This window comes from Cnephaeus nilssonii (assembly GCF_951640355.1).
Source record: "Cnephaeus nilssonii genome assembly, chromosome: 1".
NCBI lineage: Eukaryota > Metazoa > Chordata > Mammalia > Chiroptera > Vespertilionidae > Cnephaeus > Cnephaeus nilssonii.
In genome coordinates this window covers 96,424,147-96,442,833 of record NC_137072.1, presented here as the reverse complement: position 1 = coordinate 96,442,833, position 18,687 = coordinate 96,424,147, and the positions used below count along the sequence as shown (strand labels likewise).

General features: G+C 41.5%; 1 protein-coding gene across 7 annotated transcripts in view; it reads right to left on the bottom strand.

Moving 5' to 3' along the window:
• Window positions 1-18,687, bottom strand: part of ARAP2 (ArfGAP with RhoGAP domain, ankyrin repeat and PH domain 2) — a 172,944-nt gene that overhangs the window by 120,497 nt on the left and 33,760 nt on the right. For all 7 annotated transcript variants that reach the window (XM_079783129.1, XM_079783126.1, XM_079783128.1 and 4 more), the window contains one exon: window positions 7,540-7,609. In XM_079783129.1, the coding sequence (XP_079639255.1) occupies window positions 7,540-7,609 (70 nt within the window). The remainder of the gene's footprint in view (window positions 1-7,539; window positions 7,610-18,687) is intronic.

The following is an 18,687-nucleotide window of genomic DNA, read 5'->3' as shown; positions in this document are numbered from 1 at the left end:
GGGGACAGTATGAGGCCTCTCTTGGCTGCAAGTGGTTGAGACTAAACAGTCAAAAATCTAGAATGTCCAAAACATCTGTACTGTATCCTTTAGGTGATCCATTCTCCAATTTCAGTTTGCCTAAGAATTAGGTAAAGGAGCTTATAAAGGTACTAGTGACCTGGTGCATGAAATTCATGCACATTAAAAGGGGGTTAATTAGAGGAAATAATTTAATATTGCTATTTGCCCTTTCTCTATGATAGAAGTGTCAGAGAGGAAAGAAAATTAGTAAAATGTATATGAAAACCTTCCTCCTGTCAGAGTATGGGGCACACCACGGGACCCAGAGTCAAGTCCCCGCCCACCCACATGCACCTCAAAATCGAGACCCAGACCGGCCGGCCCCCCCATTGGGCTAGATCCAGACCCAGCCAATCCTACCTTTGTCAAGCCCTGCCGGGCAGGGGGCATAGCCTCAGGTCCCCTGGCCCAGCGCCAGGATGGGGGGCGTGGCCTGAGGTCCCCCAGCCCAGACTGGGACGGGGGGCATGCCTTGAGGTCCTCTGTCAAGCCCCGCCAGGTGGGGAACACGGTCTGAGATTCCCTGTCAAGCCCCGCTGGGTGGGGGGCATTGGCCTGAGGTCCCCCGTCAAGCCCCGCCAGATGGGGGGGCACAGCCTCAGGTCCCCCGGCCCAGCACCAGGAGGGGGGCACAGCCTCAGGTCCCTCATCAAGCCCCATGGGGTGGGGGTGCGGCCTGAGTTCCCCCGACCCAGCACTGAGGGTGCACCTTGAGGTCCCACGTCAAGCCCCGCCAGGCGGGGGGTGCAGTCTGAGGTCCCCCGGCCAGGTGCCAAGGTGGGAGGCACAGCCTGCGGTCCCCTGTCAAGCCCAACCTGGTGGGGGGTGTGGCCTGAGGTCCTCCGGCCTGGTGCTGGGGTGGGGGGGAGCAGCCTGAGGTCCCCTGGCCCAGCTCCAGGACAGGAAGCACACCTTGAGATTCCCTGTCAAGCCCTGCCGGGTGGGGGACACAGCCTGAGGTCCCCTGTCAAGCCCCACGGGAGCGGGGGAGGGCGTAGCCTCAGGTCTCTGCTGATTGCTCGTTAAGGCTCCTTATGGGAACTTGGCCTCAGCTGTGGGTGCAGCCATCTTTGTGACGGAGTAATGGTCAATTAGCATATTCCCTCTTTATTAGATAGGATATTTCCAGTGAAATGATTATTTATTGAATAAAATATTAGCATTAACTCATTTTTCAGTAGAAAAAAAATCAAGTAGCATTATAGAAAAAGAAACAGGAATTTTAAAAAGGAGATGTTTTTCCTTCCTCTAGATATCTTTAAAGTGATTAAAAAAACAAGTCCTTAAAAAAGTAACAACTTACCTACATGCCTGTAATAATGAAATTATATCTAATAAGTATCTATAGAAAGTAATAGAAGAACAATTATCCAGAAATGATCAAAATGTACTTAACATGCTAAATACTGTGTCACTTTAACCTCAGGAAGTTGTAGTTTCTCTAATGGCTCATTTATAATCTGTCACGGGATGATTACAAGATAAATCTCATAATTTTTAACACTGTGGAGTTGCATTTATGTTCCTCTCTAAACAACACACACTAAAGACTAAAGACAATTTAGAAATAACAACTCAATGACAACAGGCTCAAAATGACTATGTTTTCCAGAGTGTGAAATTTTCCTTAAAAGAAGTAATTTTAAAGCATCCCTTGAGCCTGTAACACACAGATATGTAGGTCAAGTTTGTCATTTATCTACCACTTTCAGACAATGAAACGACCACAGGGCAATTCTGCCCACAGCTGAGTGAGAGTGGGGGTGAGCTCCATTTCTTGGCAGGTGATAAGATATCAAGGCTATGGGGATGCTGCCATTTTCAGTAACACAATGAAAAGTCCTTGTGGAGACATGATTGAGCAGTGCTGAGAAAAGTGGAAGGAAACCAGGGAAACAGGCAACTCTGCACACTGCCTCCTGAAAGCCCAATACATGCTCCCCAAGTACACATGTAAACATGGAAAGATGTGCACATGACCACTAAAACGGCACACCTACCGACAGAGGAGCTAAGACTGCATCTATGCCTTCTGCTCCCTGGTCTTCAAATACCCTCTTCCCAGTTCACCTCTTCTGTCAGAAAGGGCACAACAAAAACTGTGTCTCCTGCCCGGCTGATGTTGCTCAGTGGTTGAGCACTGACCTATGAACAAGGTCATGGTTCAATTCCCGGTCAGGGCACATGCCCAGGTTGTGGGCTCGGTCCCCAGTAGGGGGCATGCAGAAGGCAGCCGATCAATGATTCTCTCATCATTGATGCTTTCTCTCTCTCTCTCTTTCCCTCTCCGTTCCTCTCTGAAATCAATAAAAATATATTTTACCCTCACCTCCCTGGTGTCTGTGTCCATTGGTTAGGCTTATATGCATGCATACAAGCCCTTTGGTTGATCTCTCCCCCTTACCCCCACCATTCCCTATCTTCCCTGAGGTTTTACTATCTGATCCATGCTTCTCTATCTCTGTATCTGTTTTTGTTCAGGCATGAGTGGGGCGGGGGGCAATGCAGGGATAAGGACACATATGTAATACCTTAATCAATAAAAAAAAAAATTAAATATATATTTTTAAAAACCATATAAAAAGTGGGAAAGAAAACTGTCTCCTTTTAGAAAGACCCATCCCAGTGTTTTGTTTTTCACCAAGATAAACCAAATCATCTGAAAAGTAAAGGGGGAAAATATCACAGAGAACAATTTGAATTTTTAAAAATTTGATGTTAAGCTAAAGGATTTATAATAATTCCTTTTAATGTGAACTTTCTAAAAATATATTTTATTGATTTCAGAGAGAGAGAGAGAGAGAGAGAGAGAGAGAGAGAGAGATCAATGATGAGAGAGAATCATCGATTGGCTGCCTCCTGTACGCCCCCCACCAAGGATTGAGCCTACAACCCAGGCATGTGCCCTTGACTGGAATAGAACCTGGGACCCTTCAGTCCACAGGCCAATGCTTTATCCACGGAGCCAAACCAGCTAGGGCTTAACGTGAACTTTTGTCCTCAATTTTAAACCGAAGTTGCATCAGTTTTATTGCATCAATATTTAAAAATGTGATAGGCCCTCATCCCCTCACTGCACGGGAAATGAGCTTTCAAAAGGACAGAGTGAGTCCAGCTGGACACAGATACTAGGAAGTCTCTCCCCGAAACGGCCATAATGATACCACCATCAACAGAGCTTCATGGCATGGAAGCCTGTCTCATTCCTGAATAGTTCTCCTCCTCATTCCAATGAGACCAGAGAAGGGCACAGGTACTGAAGAAAACTAGGGGTCATATTCCATCAGATACAGAGACCACATTGTACCTCCTCGGGCAAAGAAACTGTCTCAACATTCAAACACACAAATAGCCCCGCAGGTGTGGCTCAATGGTTGAGCATCGACCCAGGAACCAAGAGGTCACGGGTTCAATTTCTGATCAGGGCACATGCCCAGGTTGCAGGCTCCATCCCCAGTAGGGGGTATGCAGGAGGCAGCCAATGGAGGATGTTCCTCTCTCATCTATGTTTCTATCTCTCTATTCCTCTCCCTTCCTCTTTCTCTAAAAATCAATAAAAACATATTAAAAAAAATAAAAAATTAAATACAAAAATAAACTAAAAACCGTAGTTAAAGCAGAAAACCAGCTATTAAAAAATATTCATCTATCTTGCAAATTCCCAAGAGGTGTACTGAAACCTATTTGATGTTTTATCTGGATCACTGCAAAGTGAAACCAAGGAATTAGCACTTCTCTAGACTATTCTTCTGTTTTTTTTTTTTTAAGCAAAAACTAAGTTTTATTACAGAAAAGCTCCCTGCGGGTTGCCCTTTGCCCTCTATCATTCCTAGTGTTGTACGGTGCCCTCTGTTATCTTCTGTCTAAAACCATACTCTCTTCTGCCTGCAGCACTGAAGAACCAATATACGAAAGGGAATATAAATCTCTCGTCAAGCACAAATATCACCAATATTAGACAGTGGAAATCTCTAAATAAGGGAAAAATAACGTTAGATTATAAATAAGAGAATGTGGATAAGTGTTAAATGAGTATGTTAAAATTTTAAGACTATAAAATTATCTGATTTCATTTAACTAAAATATGGTATACTTATTAGGTTCCAACTTTTGATTAAGGAAATTAATTTTTAAACACAAAGAGATTGAAGGATCAGTACAATGAATACCCATGTATCCTCCACTTGGATCTGACAACTGTTAGCATCTTTAATTTTTGTTTTCTCTAACTTTGCATTTGTGCAAATATCCTAATATATAAAGAGCCAGGGTCCATCATGACCTAAACGACCAGATGGATGACCGAAAAGCAGGCTACATGGGCAGGAGTCAGTCCTGGGTCCTGGCTGCAGCGGCAGCGGGAGTCAGTCCTGGGTCCTGGCTGCAGCAGCGGCGGGAGTCAGTCCTGGGTCCATCACCAGTTAGACAGCATCTTAGGGTGAGGACCATCACCTCAGCCAGAACTCAAGATGGTCACCTGGCCTGGCCTGGCCCCTCCTCAGAGGCAGCCCTTTCCTCCATGTACACCGCAGAGGACAGACAGAGATGCCTAAGAGGCTGGGGCCATGGTGCCCCATCCCTACCCTACTCCCTGGCCTCCTTCACCTGTGGCCCCCACAGGAGGGTATGTATGAGAGCCCTTCCCTGCTACCTCTCACCACTGTCTCCGGCCATCCCTCAAGCACACAGGCATATCGGCTTTCAAACTTGCCCTACTCACTTCCTCTCACCCCCTTCCAGGGCCTCTGCTCTGGATGGGGCCTTTGGAATCCTGGGCTCTGGGGTTTTACAACAGAGCTGGGGTGGGAAAGGGTAAACAGCACCAAAGATGGCTGATATGGCCACCCACCTCTGCCTCAGCTTGACCAATTAGTTCACCCTCAGAACATGGCACTCTGAGGGGATCCCTACTTCCCCAGCAAGGGCTCTAGGGCCTCAGCCGCAGTGCCAACTTCCTCTCCCCCTTGGCCCTCCCCACAGCTGGTGCTTGCTACAGCTCCGTGTGCCTTACTTAACCACCCCTTCCTAACCTGTTCCTACAAAGAAGGCTGCATCTTTGTATGTTAAATTCATATAAACTTTGTAACATTTTTGGGGAAAAAAACAAACAAACAAAAAAAAAACGATGACCAAGAGAATGCCGCAGTCAATGTCTGGAGTCTGGCTCAGGAGAACGGAGAGTAGGGAGAATTCCATAAGTTGGCCAATGCCAAGATATTTCTGAGTGACTGCCTGGTGTGTGACAGTTGTGTGACCGCAGAGGAAGGAGTCCAAGTTTCTCAGCAGAACACCAAGGACTTCTTCCGTGTTCTGAACCTTTGCTTTGGTTTTCAGAATTCCCTGCTCCCCATCTCTTGGTTCCCTCCCTCTTAGGGGCGCTGTTGTTGTCACATGGGTGCAACTGGAATATTGTATCTCGAGAGGATTGCCCCAATGTACATATCCTTTTATCCAACGATGAAAAAATCCCAAAGAATAAGAATGGAGACAGACTACTGTCCTTTAGGCTTAAAAAAACCCTGGAAGTGTCCTGCAAAGAGCTGAGACTTGGTTCTGTCCACGTGCCTCAGAGAGATTGGATGAGGAAATGGCCCTGTTTGGCCCTGACTTTACCCACTTATGTTACTCTTGAAGGTGTCTTTGCCACAATGTGAATAAGCTGCCACCTTTTGAAATAGGGGCTCATACAAAAGTCTGCATTCCCAACTTTTCTTGAAACAGATCTATGTTCTGCAGCTGTGGCCACCGTTCTGAGACCAGGTCCTGTCGACCAGGTCCTGCTGCTGGGAATCAGGAGGCATTGGAGTGGAGGTGCCCCCACCGCCCCGTGCCCTTTGACATTCAGGGATTGAGGTAAACTCACTTTGGGGGAGGCCTGGCCAGGGTGACAGGTGTCACAGATAGAAGGATGGAGAATGGAGAGGCGGACACCCTGCTTGGTCCCTCCCTGGGTGGGGTCAGGCAGATGAAGGCCGGCCAGCCTGCCCCACAATTGGGTGAGATAGTGTCCTGTGTGTCCACCTCTCACCCTGTGTGCCCGGCCACTCCCCTCAGCACCTAGAAGCCCTCTGCGTTCCACAACAGCATGTTCTGCCCTCACATGCTGCTCGCCCTAAGTGAGAAGGAAGAGAGCAGTTGGCCCACAGACAACTACACAAAAAGATAGGGCTCATGGCTGGCTAGCACAGTGGCGGTGGTGGGAGCCTCTTCTGCCTCCGTGGCAGTGCTAAGAAGCAGCAAGCCGATTGGTAAGGAGCAGCGAGCAGGCGGGAGATAAGGAGCGAGGGGTCCCAGACTGCGAGAGGGATTTCCAACTGTCAGCTTAGGCCCATTCCTAAGCCAGCAGGTGGACATCCCCTGAGGGGTCCTGGACTGCAAGAGGGTGTAGGGCGGGCTAAGGGACCACCCCCTGCCAGTGCACGAATTTCATGCACCGGGCCTCTAGTCTACATATATGAAAGCCCAGCAACCGGAACAGTGCAGCGAGCAGAACAACCGGAATGATGAGTGGCTATGACATGCACTGCGGCAGCCAACTGGCCTGATCCAGGCCCTGATCAATCCCCCCACTGCCCTGCCTGGCCCCGCCCCTGAACGACCCCTAATACCCCAATCAAGTGGGACCGAACCACCCTCAGCCCCTCCCCACAGCCAGCCCTGCTCCCAATCAGTCCGCCCACCCCAATCGGAGACGGGGACAGACGGCCAACCACCCACGGCCCCTCCCTCCTGTCAGCTCGGCCCAATGGGCCCCCATCGGGACGGGCCAGCCCGAACCCACCCATGCACAAATTTGTGCACCAGGCCTCTAGTTGTAACATAATTGTCAAGATTTTCAGTGAGTTCTAACTCCAAACATCCTTCTCAGTTTCATCTCCCAAAGTTTCCTTAACATACACTATGCCCCAATTGGAGAAAACTACATCCATAGTAGAATGGATTTTCCATCTGAGCATCTCATTGTTCTTTCTGCTATCAAGTCCTGTTCCCACTAATTTCTCTTTACACGAACATTTCTTATTTTCTCCATGTACAAACATTCCTTTCTTCAAGACAAATAGCAAATGAAATCCCATGCAAGAAGCCTTCTTTGTTTCTTCCACAAGCCCTTTCAGAATACAGAGTAACTCTCCTTGCTTTGCAATCCCCTACCGTGATGTAATTTTGCAAACACTGCTTGGTGCTCTCTAGGATAAAGGCATTTCCTTGTTCATCTGTATATCGCTCATAGCAATTCCTGTAGGCTATACGAGATACTCCATAAATAACTGTTATTTATCTAAGGTGTGTGTTTTTTATTCCAATTTTATGTTTCAAGAAAAAGTTAAATTATGAAGAGTATTTTACCCTATTATAATTCTTTTCATGCGATAATCCAACTCATGTTCTCAAAAAAAACAAATGTCGCTTGCTTGGTTTACTGAAGTACACTTAGGATGCGTAAAGCAATCTTTGAAAACTGTAAAATGTACTTACCTTCTCGTTATTGTAATAAGAAATGCTAAAGCCATCAAATTTCACCCATCTCTTCTGAAACATGCGTTTTCTGTAAAACATATGAAATTGTTATTTTACATTTAAGTACCATGAACTGGAATTTTAAATAGGTTTGTAAGGTGACTGCATTGAGTACATTCCCACTTGCTATTAAACAGTGCAGAAAACAATAGGCTATAACAATGCACAGTTTGGCAACAGTACACAAAGAGAAAAAAATATGTGTGATGGCACTTTCTAAGCACCTATATAGGAGTCTAAAACAATGACACTGTTAACAGTGTTATCACCCACATTTGTAAGGTTGAGTGCAAAACAAAGTATTGTCAGACACCCCCCTATCAGCATAACCATTCCCCTTCATGAAGATAACAGAACTTTCATCCCTCATTAAGCTTGAAACACTTATTTTTACCTCCATTTCTGCTTTGGAGAATGAATAATATTTTGCTAAAATAATAAAGCTTTGTCAGTCGGATTTATATAGATAAACTAATTATGATCTAATAAGCTAAAAAAGCCCTGTCCACATAGAGAATCATTTACAATCACCCAAAATTCATTAACATGTTTTGAAAAATAATTATATGAAAGGAAAATGCCATTTAAAATGGACATTAAGATGAGGAACAAAGCAAAATAATGGCATCACGGGTTTCCAAGTTAAGCTTAAAAGAAAAAAATAAAAAAACTTTTTCTGGTTACAAGGGAAAAGTAAAAAAACATTTCTACTTGGTCTTTTTTCTGTTCTGTCTCGTTTTCGTCTCCTTTCCTGAAGACAGACAATCCTGAAGGTTCTGAAAATCCTACTTTCTACGTGACCTCTCAGTGTGGACTGACACAATCCAGATACTTTTAGCTTTTAACACAGATATGAAAACTAACTTTTTGAAAAAATTCACCTCTACACAAAGGGGGAAAAACCACTGTCTATCTGTTCCTTTTGCACTGTTCTGGCATGTTTAAGATAAGGAATTGGCATGACTTTCTGTCGTTTTCTAGAAGATTTAAAGATAGAAAAAAAATTCAGAATGTGTAGAGAATTTTCCTTCTGGGCTTTTCCCTGAGTACCACACATCCATTATGCCTCCCACACTCATCCTTAGCCAATTTATTCTGCTTAAAATAAAATTAGAGAAAATCGGATCAAATGGAGAAAAGTTTCAAAGTTCATCAGTGCAGACAACATTCTCACATATAAGCACTGAATTATGACATCATAAGAACGTGTAGATCATAGACCACAACTAACTAGCCAGCCCTCTTTCTATCTTATTCCCTCTTCTTTCGGCTTCTTAACTTCTAATGGTCTGCAATTGGTTTTCCTAACATTACAACATCCACCAGGTTTTCACTTCTTTCAGCAACCCAAGGGTTCTCCAAATTCCCAGCATTAAAATTAAAAAGTAAAGAACATTAAGCAAACACACAATAATAATACATTAAACAAAATCACTGTGCATTCCTTTCATGCTGACCTCTGTCATACTTAAAGGCAGGTAAACACACATCTTCCCAAAGGACTCCACAGTAATTCTGTAAAACAAGATTTGTTTGAGCCCCCCCAGCCTTACATTGAGAATGGTGGTAAAATAAAGCGCAGTCACGTAAAATATTCTGTTTTATTATAAAAGAAATCAACATTTATGGGCGAAAGAGGCTTTAGAACCTCCCCCTATCGCTCCATTCATTCCCTAGGCTAACTACTCCTTATCTTTCAGAATTTCACCTATACCGCCTACAGACATTCCTCCCCTGATAAGCCAATTCAGAGCAGATCACAAAATTATTCTCCCGCTTTTTCCTCATAGCTCTGAATACAATCTCCCATTATAAATATACTGTATATTTGTCTACGTGCGTAACGTCTTTTCTCCTTGTAACACCAGCCCTTAGGTGTTACAAGGACAAAGTTCAAGAACGTTTCATTCTCTACTGTAGGACCAGCAACTAACCCAGAGAGAAATAGGGCACTTAAAAAAAAAAGAATCTGTGGAATGAATGAGTGACATGATTGTGATGTGGCTGGCTCCTTATCCGTGAGATCTCAACTTGAAAGTGACTCCTTCTGAGTAGCCATCCCTGACCACCAGGTGGATCCTTCAGGTCCCTGGGTCTCCTGCTCCATTTCTTGAGTCAGACTTCACAGATTTTGTCATTATATATCTGTTTTGCTTTATCCATCTCCCATGATAGATCCTTAGACACTTGAATATAGAAAAGATTTGTTTGGTTTATCAATGTAAAACTAGCAATTGCCACAGTTCCTAGCATACAAAATGTGCTTAACAAATATTTAACAAATATATTTTTCAGTGAAAAATATTCCAATTTGCTTTCATATAGAGAAAATAAATATTACTAAAACACTTTATCTTTAATTTCCTTTTTTTTCTTTTTTCAAATACTAAAGACCAGTTCCTGAAATGACCATATAAAAGCTCTGTAAAACTACCTCGTTATTAAAGAAAAAATTAGACACTACAGAAAACATGAAAAAAAGATCATTTTAATTTCCATGCAATGTTAAAATACATTGTAGAGTTAAACATTTTAAAAATACATTCTTTAAAATGTATTCATTTGATACTTTCCTATTTAAAATGCAAGTTAGTCCATTTAAGATGTTTCTAAAACTAAATTTATATACACAACCTATTTTGCTCATTAAATGTGTCAACATTCAATTAGTTATTTTCTGCATGTGAACTTTAATAGTGAATTCTAATAACTGGTTAATTAAAGAACTTACACTTAGATCCTTTTTGACATTATTCCCCTTTTTACCTAATGAAACTTTTATTTGCTAAACCCTACAAATTAATCAAAATTTCAACTAAATATTAAAAGAAATAGCTTAAGAAGGATGTGTTTCTAAATGTCAATGTACAATTTTAAATCAATAAATATATTGGTAAATACTAAAATTCTAAGAATTATCTTTTCTGAGCAACGGTTAAATATTTCTCTCATGTATTTATAAAAGTCTTTTCGATATCAGGTAACTAATTCCACTGGAATTATGTATAATTAATCTACTACACACAATTAGAGGCTGCTAAAGTACTTTAAACATTTTCTCTGATATATGTTATGTCTTTCCCTTAATTATCTTTTAACAGCTAGTAAATGTTAAAAAAAAAAAAAAAGACAAGGTATGAAATGCAACATCACCAATCATCACACAACACAAATTAGATCTGAAATAGTGATGAATTATTACACAGAGAAGAGATATTAAAGCCTTAGTCAATTAGCAATTTATTTGGCACAATAATCTTGGTAAGAACAAACACACAGTGCTTTGTTCTAGGCACTGTTGCAAGCCATACACTACTATTCATTCATTTAATCCTCCACATAACCAGATAAGACCTACTATTATTCCCATTTTACAGATGAAGGCACAGAGGCACTGCTAGGTTTAATAATTTGCCTACATCACATAAGTGAAGAGTAACTGGGAGTCAAACCCAGGCAAGCTGTGCTCTTAACCACTTCTTAGGCCTGACTCTAGTCCAGTTTATGGCACGAAATCTTGAACATCCCTTTTGGCAGCAATAACATTTGACCTTTACCCCTTTATATGTGAGTTTAATTTTACGAAGTCCTTCAGAATTCCTTCAGGGAAAAAAAGGTAAAGCAGACAAAAAACATATTAGCCTAGGTTTTATCCTACTTTGTTTTTTTAGGGTTCTAAAGGGAAACATTTCTTTAAGAAGCATTTTTTTACAATAGTTTCTAAGGCTTGTGCAGTATTATTGAACGGCTTTCTACAAACTCTTCCCTGGAGCTCCGGTAGGGCAGGGGGTGTAAAGTTTCAGCGGCTTTCATAAACAAACACTCCTTACCACCTGGTGCCAGTTTTGGTTGTCTCAAAATTATGTATCTTAAAATTCTTTTTTAATAACAGTGCATATACAATTAAAACTGTATTTATTAAGTGGCCACACAGAGGCACTTCTATTTAATATCTCTCCTAAGTGCCAGCAGAATTTTTTAAGATTACATCTGACAGCTTAAAAAAAAAAAAAATCCCAAAATCAAACAAGCTTGCTAACCAATGATACCCATTCAAGGTGGCGGAGGCGACCAAACTGTCACCTTCAACTCTCACCCAGCTGGAATGAACCTCAAAGGCACTGAGTGAGATGTATGGGTTTTATTACTCAGGATACTTAAATCATCACAAAAGTACTTCTCACTCATTCTACAAAATATCTAAGAACAAAGATACTAACTAATATGCTTTACCAGATTCATGGGCCTTGTTTACATAATCCTATAGAATTATGTGCACTCTGTATCTTATTCTCTGCTCTAACCCTCACTAGGCTGAATATGTTTTGAAACTACTATAATTACCCAAAATATAGACTTTTATTGATATACTCACTCATTTTTACTTAGCTAATTATTATTTTACCTAATTATTATTTTAAGTCTGCGGCTTTTAATGATGCAGTATTAGTTATAAAGTACTTTATAGATAGAAATCCAAGGAGTTATATTTCTCTAAAACACCAGCACTTTTCTATTAGAATAGAATAATGCATTCCCTCACTTTTAAGCAAACCCAAATGAGTTTCCAAGATTATATAAACCAAAATTGAGTTGGGGCCAATCAAACATGAATATGTGCTAAAAGGACCCTGGAAAGTCAATAAAAAGGCATAAATATGTGTGTGTGAATACCAATTTTTACAATATTTACAATGAACTTAGTGTTTACATGATATGGCATATGAAAAGCTATGTTAAAAGATTCACACCTCTTTCTTTCGTGGCCTCATCCTCTATTTTTTTAAAAATCCAACATTTAATCAGTTTCTAGTTAAGATGATCACTTAAAAGCTTGTTTACCTCTACTTCTCCCCAAACTTCAAACAATTAAAAAAGCAAATAAAAATAAATACCTACAAACCAACACTGACCAGAGTAGATGATAGCAGCAATATTTAGAAATTGGGAAAGCAGAAGAAAGGACAGGAACTGCCTTAGGAGGCTTCAGAGAGCTGACTGCTAAGCCTGCGAGTGATCACCGCAAGAGGAAAACCAATTTACCCACAAAATCTCAGAAAAATCTCAGGAGGTGGCGACACTTGTGGAAGTGACTATGAAGGGCAATGGGGTGCTGAGGACAGAAACATTTGTTGAAAGGCCATTTAAAGAGGCGTGTGCCCTTCTCACTGCACCCCAGTATCCCTCCCTCACTGTGCAGGGCTGGAAAACTGTCCTTCCTCAACAGAAAGGTAGTTTCTTCAATGTGGAAGATCACACAGGACTCTGCACGGGGAGACTAAGACAGGGCTGAAGGTAGGGGACAGTATTAAGAACAGTAGAATCACAGCATTCTTCATGGTGGCCAAGGCATGGAAACAACCAAAGTGTCCTTCAATAGATACCGTACTTTCCAGCATAGACGACTGGGCGTATAAGATTTTCCTGGGTTAAAAAGTCGTTTTATACGCCGGAAAATACGGTATATTGGACTATATTGATGGGATTAGATATGATGGATTAGATATATTGGACTACCATAGTTTCCAACATATAAGATGACTTTTTAACCCAGGAAAATCTTATACGCCCAGTCGTCCTATACGCCGGAAAATACGGTAATTAGATAAAGAAGATGTGGTCCATATATACAAGGGAACACTACTCGCCATAAGAAGATATGAAATCCTGCCATTTGTAACGGCATGGATGGATCTTGAGAATATCACGCTAAGCAAAATAAGTCAGGCAGAAAGAGTCAAGAACCGTATGTTCTCACTCATATGCAGGATACAAAACTGAAAGCAAACAATGAACAAAGACAAACAAACAAAAACTCACACACAGATAACAGTATGCTGGTTACCAGAGGGAAGGGAGATGGGGAGTAGTAAAGGGTAAAAGGGGTCAAATATATGGTGGCAGAAGGCGGTTTGACTTTGGTGGTAAACACATAATGTATTTACAGACGATGTATCATACAACTGTCCACTTGAAACCTATATGATTTTATTAACCAAGATTCATACAAGAATGGGCCTTCCTTCCCCTGGCTGCCGGCACTGCCTTTGCTCCGGCCCAGAGCTGCCTTTCTGCCTTCACTCAGGCCAGGAGCCATCTTTCCGCCTTCCTACCTTCCCACGCTGCCCAGAGGCCTAGAGCTGCTGGGGCAGTGCAGACCACCTGCATCATCCCGCCCCCGGACACTCGGTGCCTGCGTATGCAAATTAACCCGTCATCTTTGTTGGGTTAATTTGCATACTCACTCCTGATTGGCTGGTGGGCGTCGTGAAGGTATGGCCAATTTGCATATTTCTCTTTTATTAGTGTAGATGTCACCCCAATAAATAAAAATAAAAAAGAAACAAATGAAAGTTTATGTCATAAATATTTATACTCAAAGTCCACTTTCCCTATTAAGTTCCCAAAAAGTTGTTTATCGTTTTTTAGGAATTCATTTAAAAGATCTGGCATGAGGAGCCTACAAAGAAACATGTTAGTAAAGATCTAGGAACATCATCTCATGAAAAACAGACAGCCATACTCCAGAGGCTGTTCCAATCAGCTTTGTAACATCTCACTTTAAAAAGGAACAACCCAAGATCAACAAAACATTTGAGGAAAACATCTCTAAGGTAAAAGATGGGAATGATCGCCTCGCTCCCAAGAAAGGAAACGGACTCAACTGGAGAAGAAAACTTGAAAAAAAACCACACACACATATTAATATCCTCAGAGATATTAAGAGAATACATTGTATTCATGGAACAATAGTAGCATACTATAAAAAGAAGAGTCAAAAGTAAGAAACTGCTTTCCATATTAATGGAAAAGGATGACAAAACACAAAAGTAGGTTCAAAAGTACAATTGAAGAAACTTCCCAGAAATGAAAAAGCTATATTTTATCAGCATTTTGGCACAGGAAGTCCAATATCAAAGTACCAGGAATTCTAGAATCCCTATATTTAATATGGGCCACTGGCTTCTGGGTGATCTGATGCCTAGCCACTGTCTGGGCTTTGACCTTGTCTTGGTATTTGGCCATTGGCTTTGCTCTAGTCTTCTGTCCAACCAGAACATGCAAGTCACTGGCAGTCTCTCCCTCCTCATCCTAGTGCCCAACCTTGCATTTCCCATAAATAACCCCAGCTTACCCCTGCTAGCCATCTCACATACCGCAGATCCTCCAGGAATCGCCACAAGTCAGTGTCCTTCCTCTCCTCATTCTAGCCAGAAAGTATTTCATTTGAAAATGCCAGTTCAAAATGTATCCATTTTCCAAAGACCAACTGAACTGCTACTTCTCCGGCCAAGGTCTTGGAAGATATGTTTTCTCAACAATCCCTTTGTAACCCTACAAGTCTGTACTCTATGGACCTGACCTGTCTGTACCATTATTAGTATACTCTGCCTTTCGGTTTTATTTTTAATTTCCTAAATGGAAGACACACAAAAGGACCGCACACATGTCACTTACCTTTGCATTCATCCATAAATTCTTAAGCTAGTGTACATTCAAATTGCTGAATGAGCCTCATGCGTTCAGCTTCTGCTGCCCCAGATTTACATAACCACACAATGCTTCTCCATGATTCAAAAATTAGTAATTTTTTTTTAAAAAAAGAGAATTTAGCTAAGTAAGGAAGTCCCAAAACAACTTATCAAGTAAACTATGAGTTCCTGGAGATATACTGTAGCTTTTATAAATATGCTCAGTGTATTATGCTGAGCACACAAACATCAGTAGAAAACAGCAAACTAAAGACAAAAGAGTCTCCTTATTGCAGACATTCTTGGCTATTTTGATATGTGCATCTCCCATAAAGGGTACAGACATTACACCACGTTCTCCTTTTTACAGAGCTCACAGGATTCTTCCTCTGAATTACATATTTGGAAAATGCTAGAATAAATTATATCCAATCATTCATTTTTGCATCTTTTCAGATTTGCTGAAATGCTTGAGCTTATTAATTACAGCTAGAAAAGGCGAGTGGGGCATATTTGTTTTATATCCTCTAAACTCAGTATTTTAAAACAGGTACCATTTATTAAGTTTTTCATCTGCTTGCCCTAGTTGTAATAACAGACTCAAGTTCAACATTCTATCAAGTTTCTTCCATAAAAGTTTGTAAACCAATAAACAGTATCAAGCTACATTAAAATTAGACTAGAGGCCCGGTGCACAAAATTCAGCCCTCAGCCCAGCCTGCACCCCTCACAGTCCGGGAGCCCTCGGGGGATGTCCAACTGACTGCTCAGCACTGCTGTGGAGGCAGGAGAGGGTCCCGCCACCACCGCTGCACTCACCAGCTGTGAGCCTGGCTTCTGGCTGAGCAGCGCTCTCCCTGTGGGAGCGCATTGACCACCAGGGGGCAGCTCCTGCATTGAGCGTCTGCCCCCTGCTGCTCAGTGCACGTTATAGCAACTGATCCTTCCACCATTTGGTCAATTTGCACATTAGCCTTTTATTACATAGTATCATTCAAATTTTAAATAAACTTAATACGAGCTCAACTAGAAATGTTTCAGTATTTCTTTTAAAATATATGTATATTTTTTATTGATTTCAGAGAGGAAGGGAGAGGAAGAGAGAGACAGAAACATCAATGATGAGAGAAAATCATCGATCAACCTCCCACCCGCTGCACACCTCACACTGGGGATAGAGCTGCAACCTGGGCATATGCCCTGATCGGGATGCAAACCATGACCTTTTGGTTCATAGGTTGATGTTCAACCACTGAGCCAGGCCAACCGGGCTCAGTGTTTCTTTAGTTGCATAATGTTACAGAATTATTTTCTTACTAAATATTTGGTGGGGTTTTTTTTTTACATACTGTTCATTAATTCAGAACTGGCATTTCCATTTCAAAAGCAAATAGATACTCAACCATGTGAATTAAATCCAGATTATGAATTTATTTTGTTTAATGTCACTCATGACTGAGAACAGTTTCAAACAATATTTGGAGAAGGATAACTGAGTGTGGCTATTTATTTTTAAACTGTGTTTTGACAACACATGTAAATGTCTCCAGGGAGCAAACAGAAGTATAAGGAGAAAACTGAGAGGCCACTGCTCTGGAAATGTACACCAGCACCATCAATGGCCCCTGCAGATTTTCAACAGTGTTCAGAGTTCAGTTTTACAAAATCCCTAGAAAAATGTAGAGAAACAATGATGTCTAATGCTAGTTTTTTTGCTGATTCTGTCAACAATAAATATTAAAGAATCTATCACGTGCCACAATGTGGTTACTGAGGATACCGCAGTAAACAAAAGCCAATCTAGATGCTGTCCCCAGGGAACGTATATGAAATAAGTAAGTCATCTAGTATAGAGTCGCGCAGAGAAAGGTAAAGTAACTAAGGGAGTAATGGGGTGGTGGGAGAGGGGCAGTGATAACTTTAAATTTGGTGCTCAGGGCCACAAAGCAAGGGAGACAGACATTACAGCAAGCACTTAAGGGGGGTAGAGTACAAGACCTATTACTCTCCGGGTAAGAGCATTCCAGGCAGAAAGAACAAGTGCAAAGGTCCATGAGGGGGCTCCTGCTTCTTATTCTAGTTCTATAGAGCACTAGAAAGGGGTTTCTCTATTTTGTGATCTATCAGGTTATAATTTTCTATTTGGGGCCCAGGGCAGATGGAAGAAGATGGTATAAGATTTTAGCCAACCATCTAATCTGTTTTGTGCCTCTATGGCTCATAGGCCAAATCTGGCCCATTGTCTGTGTTTATAAATAAAGTTTCATTGAAAAAGCCTCATCCATTGGCTTCCATATCCTCTATGGCTGGCTGCTTTCACACTACAGCTGCTGAGTTGCTGATATCCCATAAAGATCACATGGCTGTAAAGATTAAAATATGTATTATCTGACCATTTACAGAAAAAAGTTTGCTAACACCGTCTCTCTTGGAATTCAGAATGTCATCTAAATCAGTGAGACCTGCACCAAAGCAACATGTGACCATGAGTTAAGCACAGCTCGGGAACCTCTGCATAAGGAACGGGCAGGTATCCATTGTCTAACGAATTAGCATCTTAAACGCCCTCCCAATGGCCAGAGTCTAATTAGGAAAAGAAAAAATTCAGATTCTACTTCTGGTCTAATACATGCTTCTTGGTCAGCTACACATTGTTTCTTTCCAGTCATGGCAATATAATCGTGGAGAAATTTTTTTAAAATGTCTTGGTGATATAACAAGCTCCTTTGTTTACTTTCCTATATCCACTCCTCCTGGTATTCGGGAGAATACAATTTAAGCCAGAAAACTCAATTATTTCTCCTAAAATGGAGAGATATAAATCTAGAAAACTGACAGCATCTAACCTTAGGCAAATTCAGAAGAGAAAGAATGAAACGCCAGAGTTCTGACAAAGAGAAGGGAGAAAATGTTCTACCTGTCCCAGGGGTGGCCAATAATGGTAACGCTTTCTCACTGTGCCTGGAGCATAAACATGCCAACCCTGTCAAGAGCAAGGTGCCGCCAGAGATTATGCAGGAAACCATGGTTGCTGAGGGCTCTGTACCCAGAGTCTGCAAAACCTTCCGGGGATATTTTGAAAGCCCACTCGCATCTCCCTAAACACTTAATTTTACAGAAATGAAAGATCTGAGAATATGCGAGCTCACGGTTTCATTCCACCAGTGTGTATGATCTGAGTGCTGACTCATACGTTTGCTATTTACCAATAACACTGATGACTGATGGAAAGTAGACACAGCTGACTACTTTATCATCCTAATGTAACCGGGAAGAAGAGAGACAAAGTAATTGGTACAAGAAGTACTGGGCTTCGGTTTATTCAACATCTAATTTGCTAAAAGGATGCAATCATATGAAATGTTAACCATATAATTAAAAGCCATAAAAGCGTTGGGGGTCTTTTGGCTTTCTTAAGACATGCAACACCTGCTCCCACTAGGCAACTGGTAATTCTTCTGGTAATTATTTGCTAATAAAATTTATTTCAGGTCAAACCAAGGCCTTCTGGAAATGATGAACATTTGCGGGGGGTGGGAAGGGGAATAGCAGAGAAAACCAGCACATTGTAGAGATCTACCACATTAATTACTTAAACAGGAGAGGTATGATCCAAAAATAACTTAATGATTCA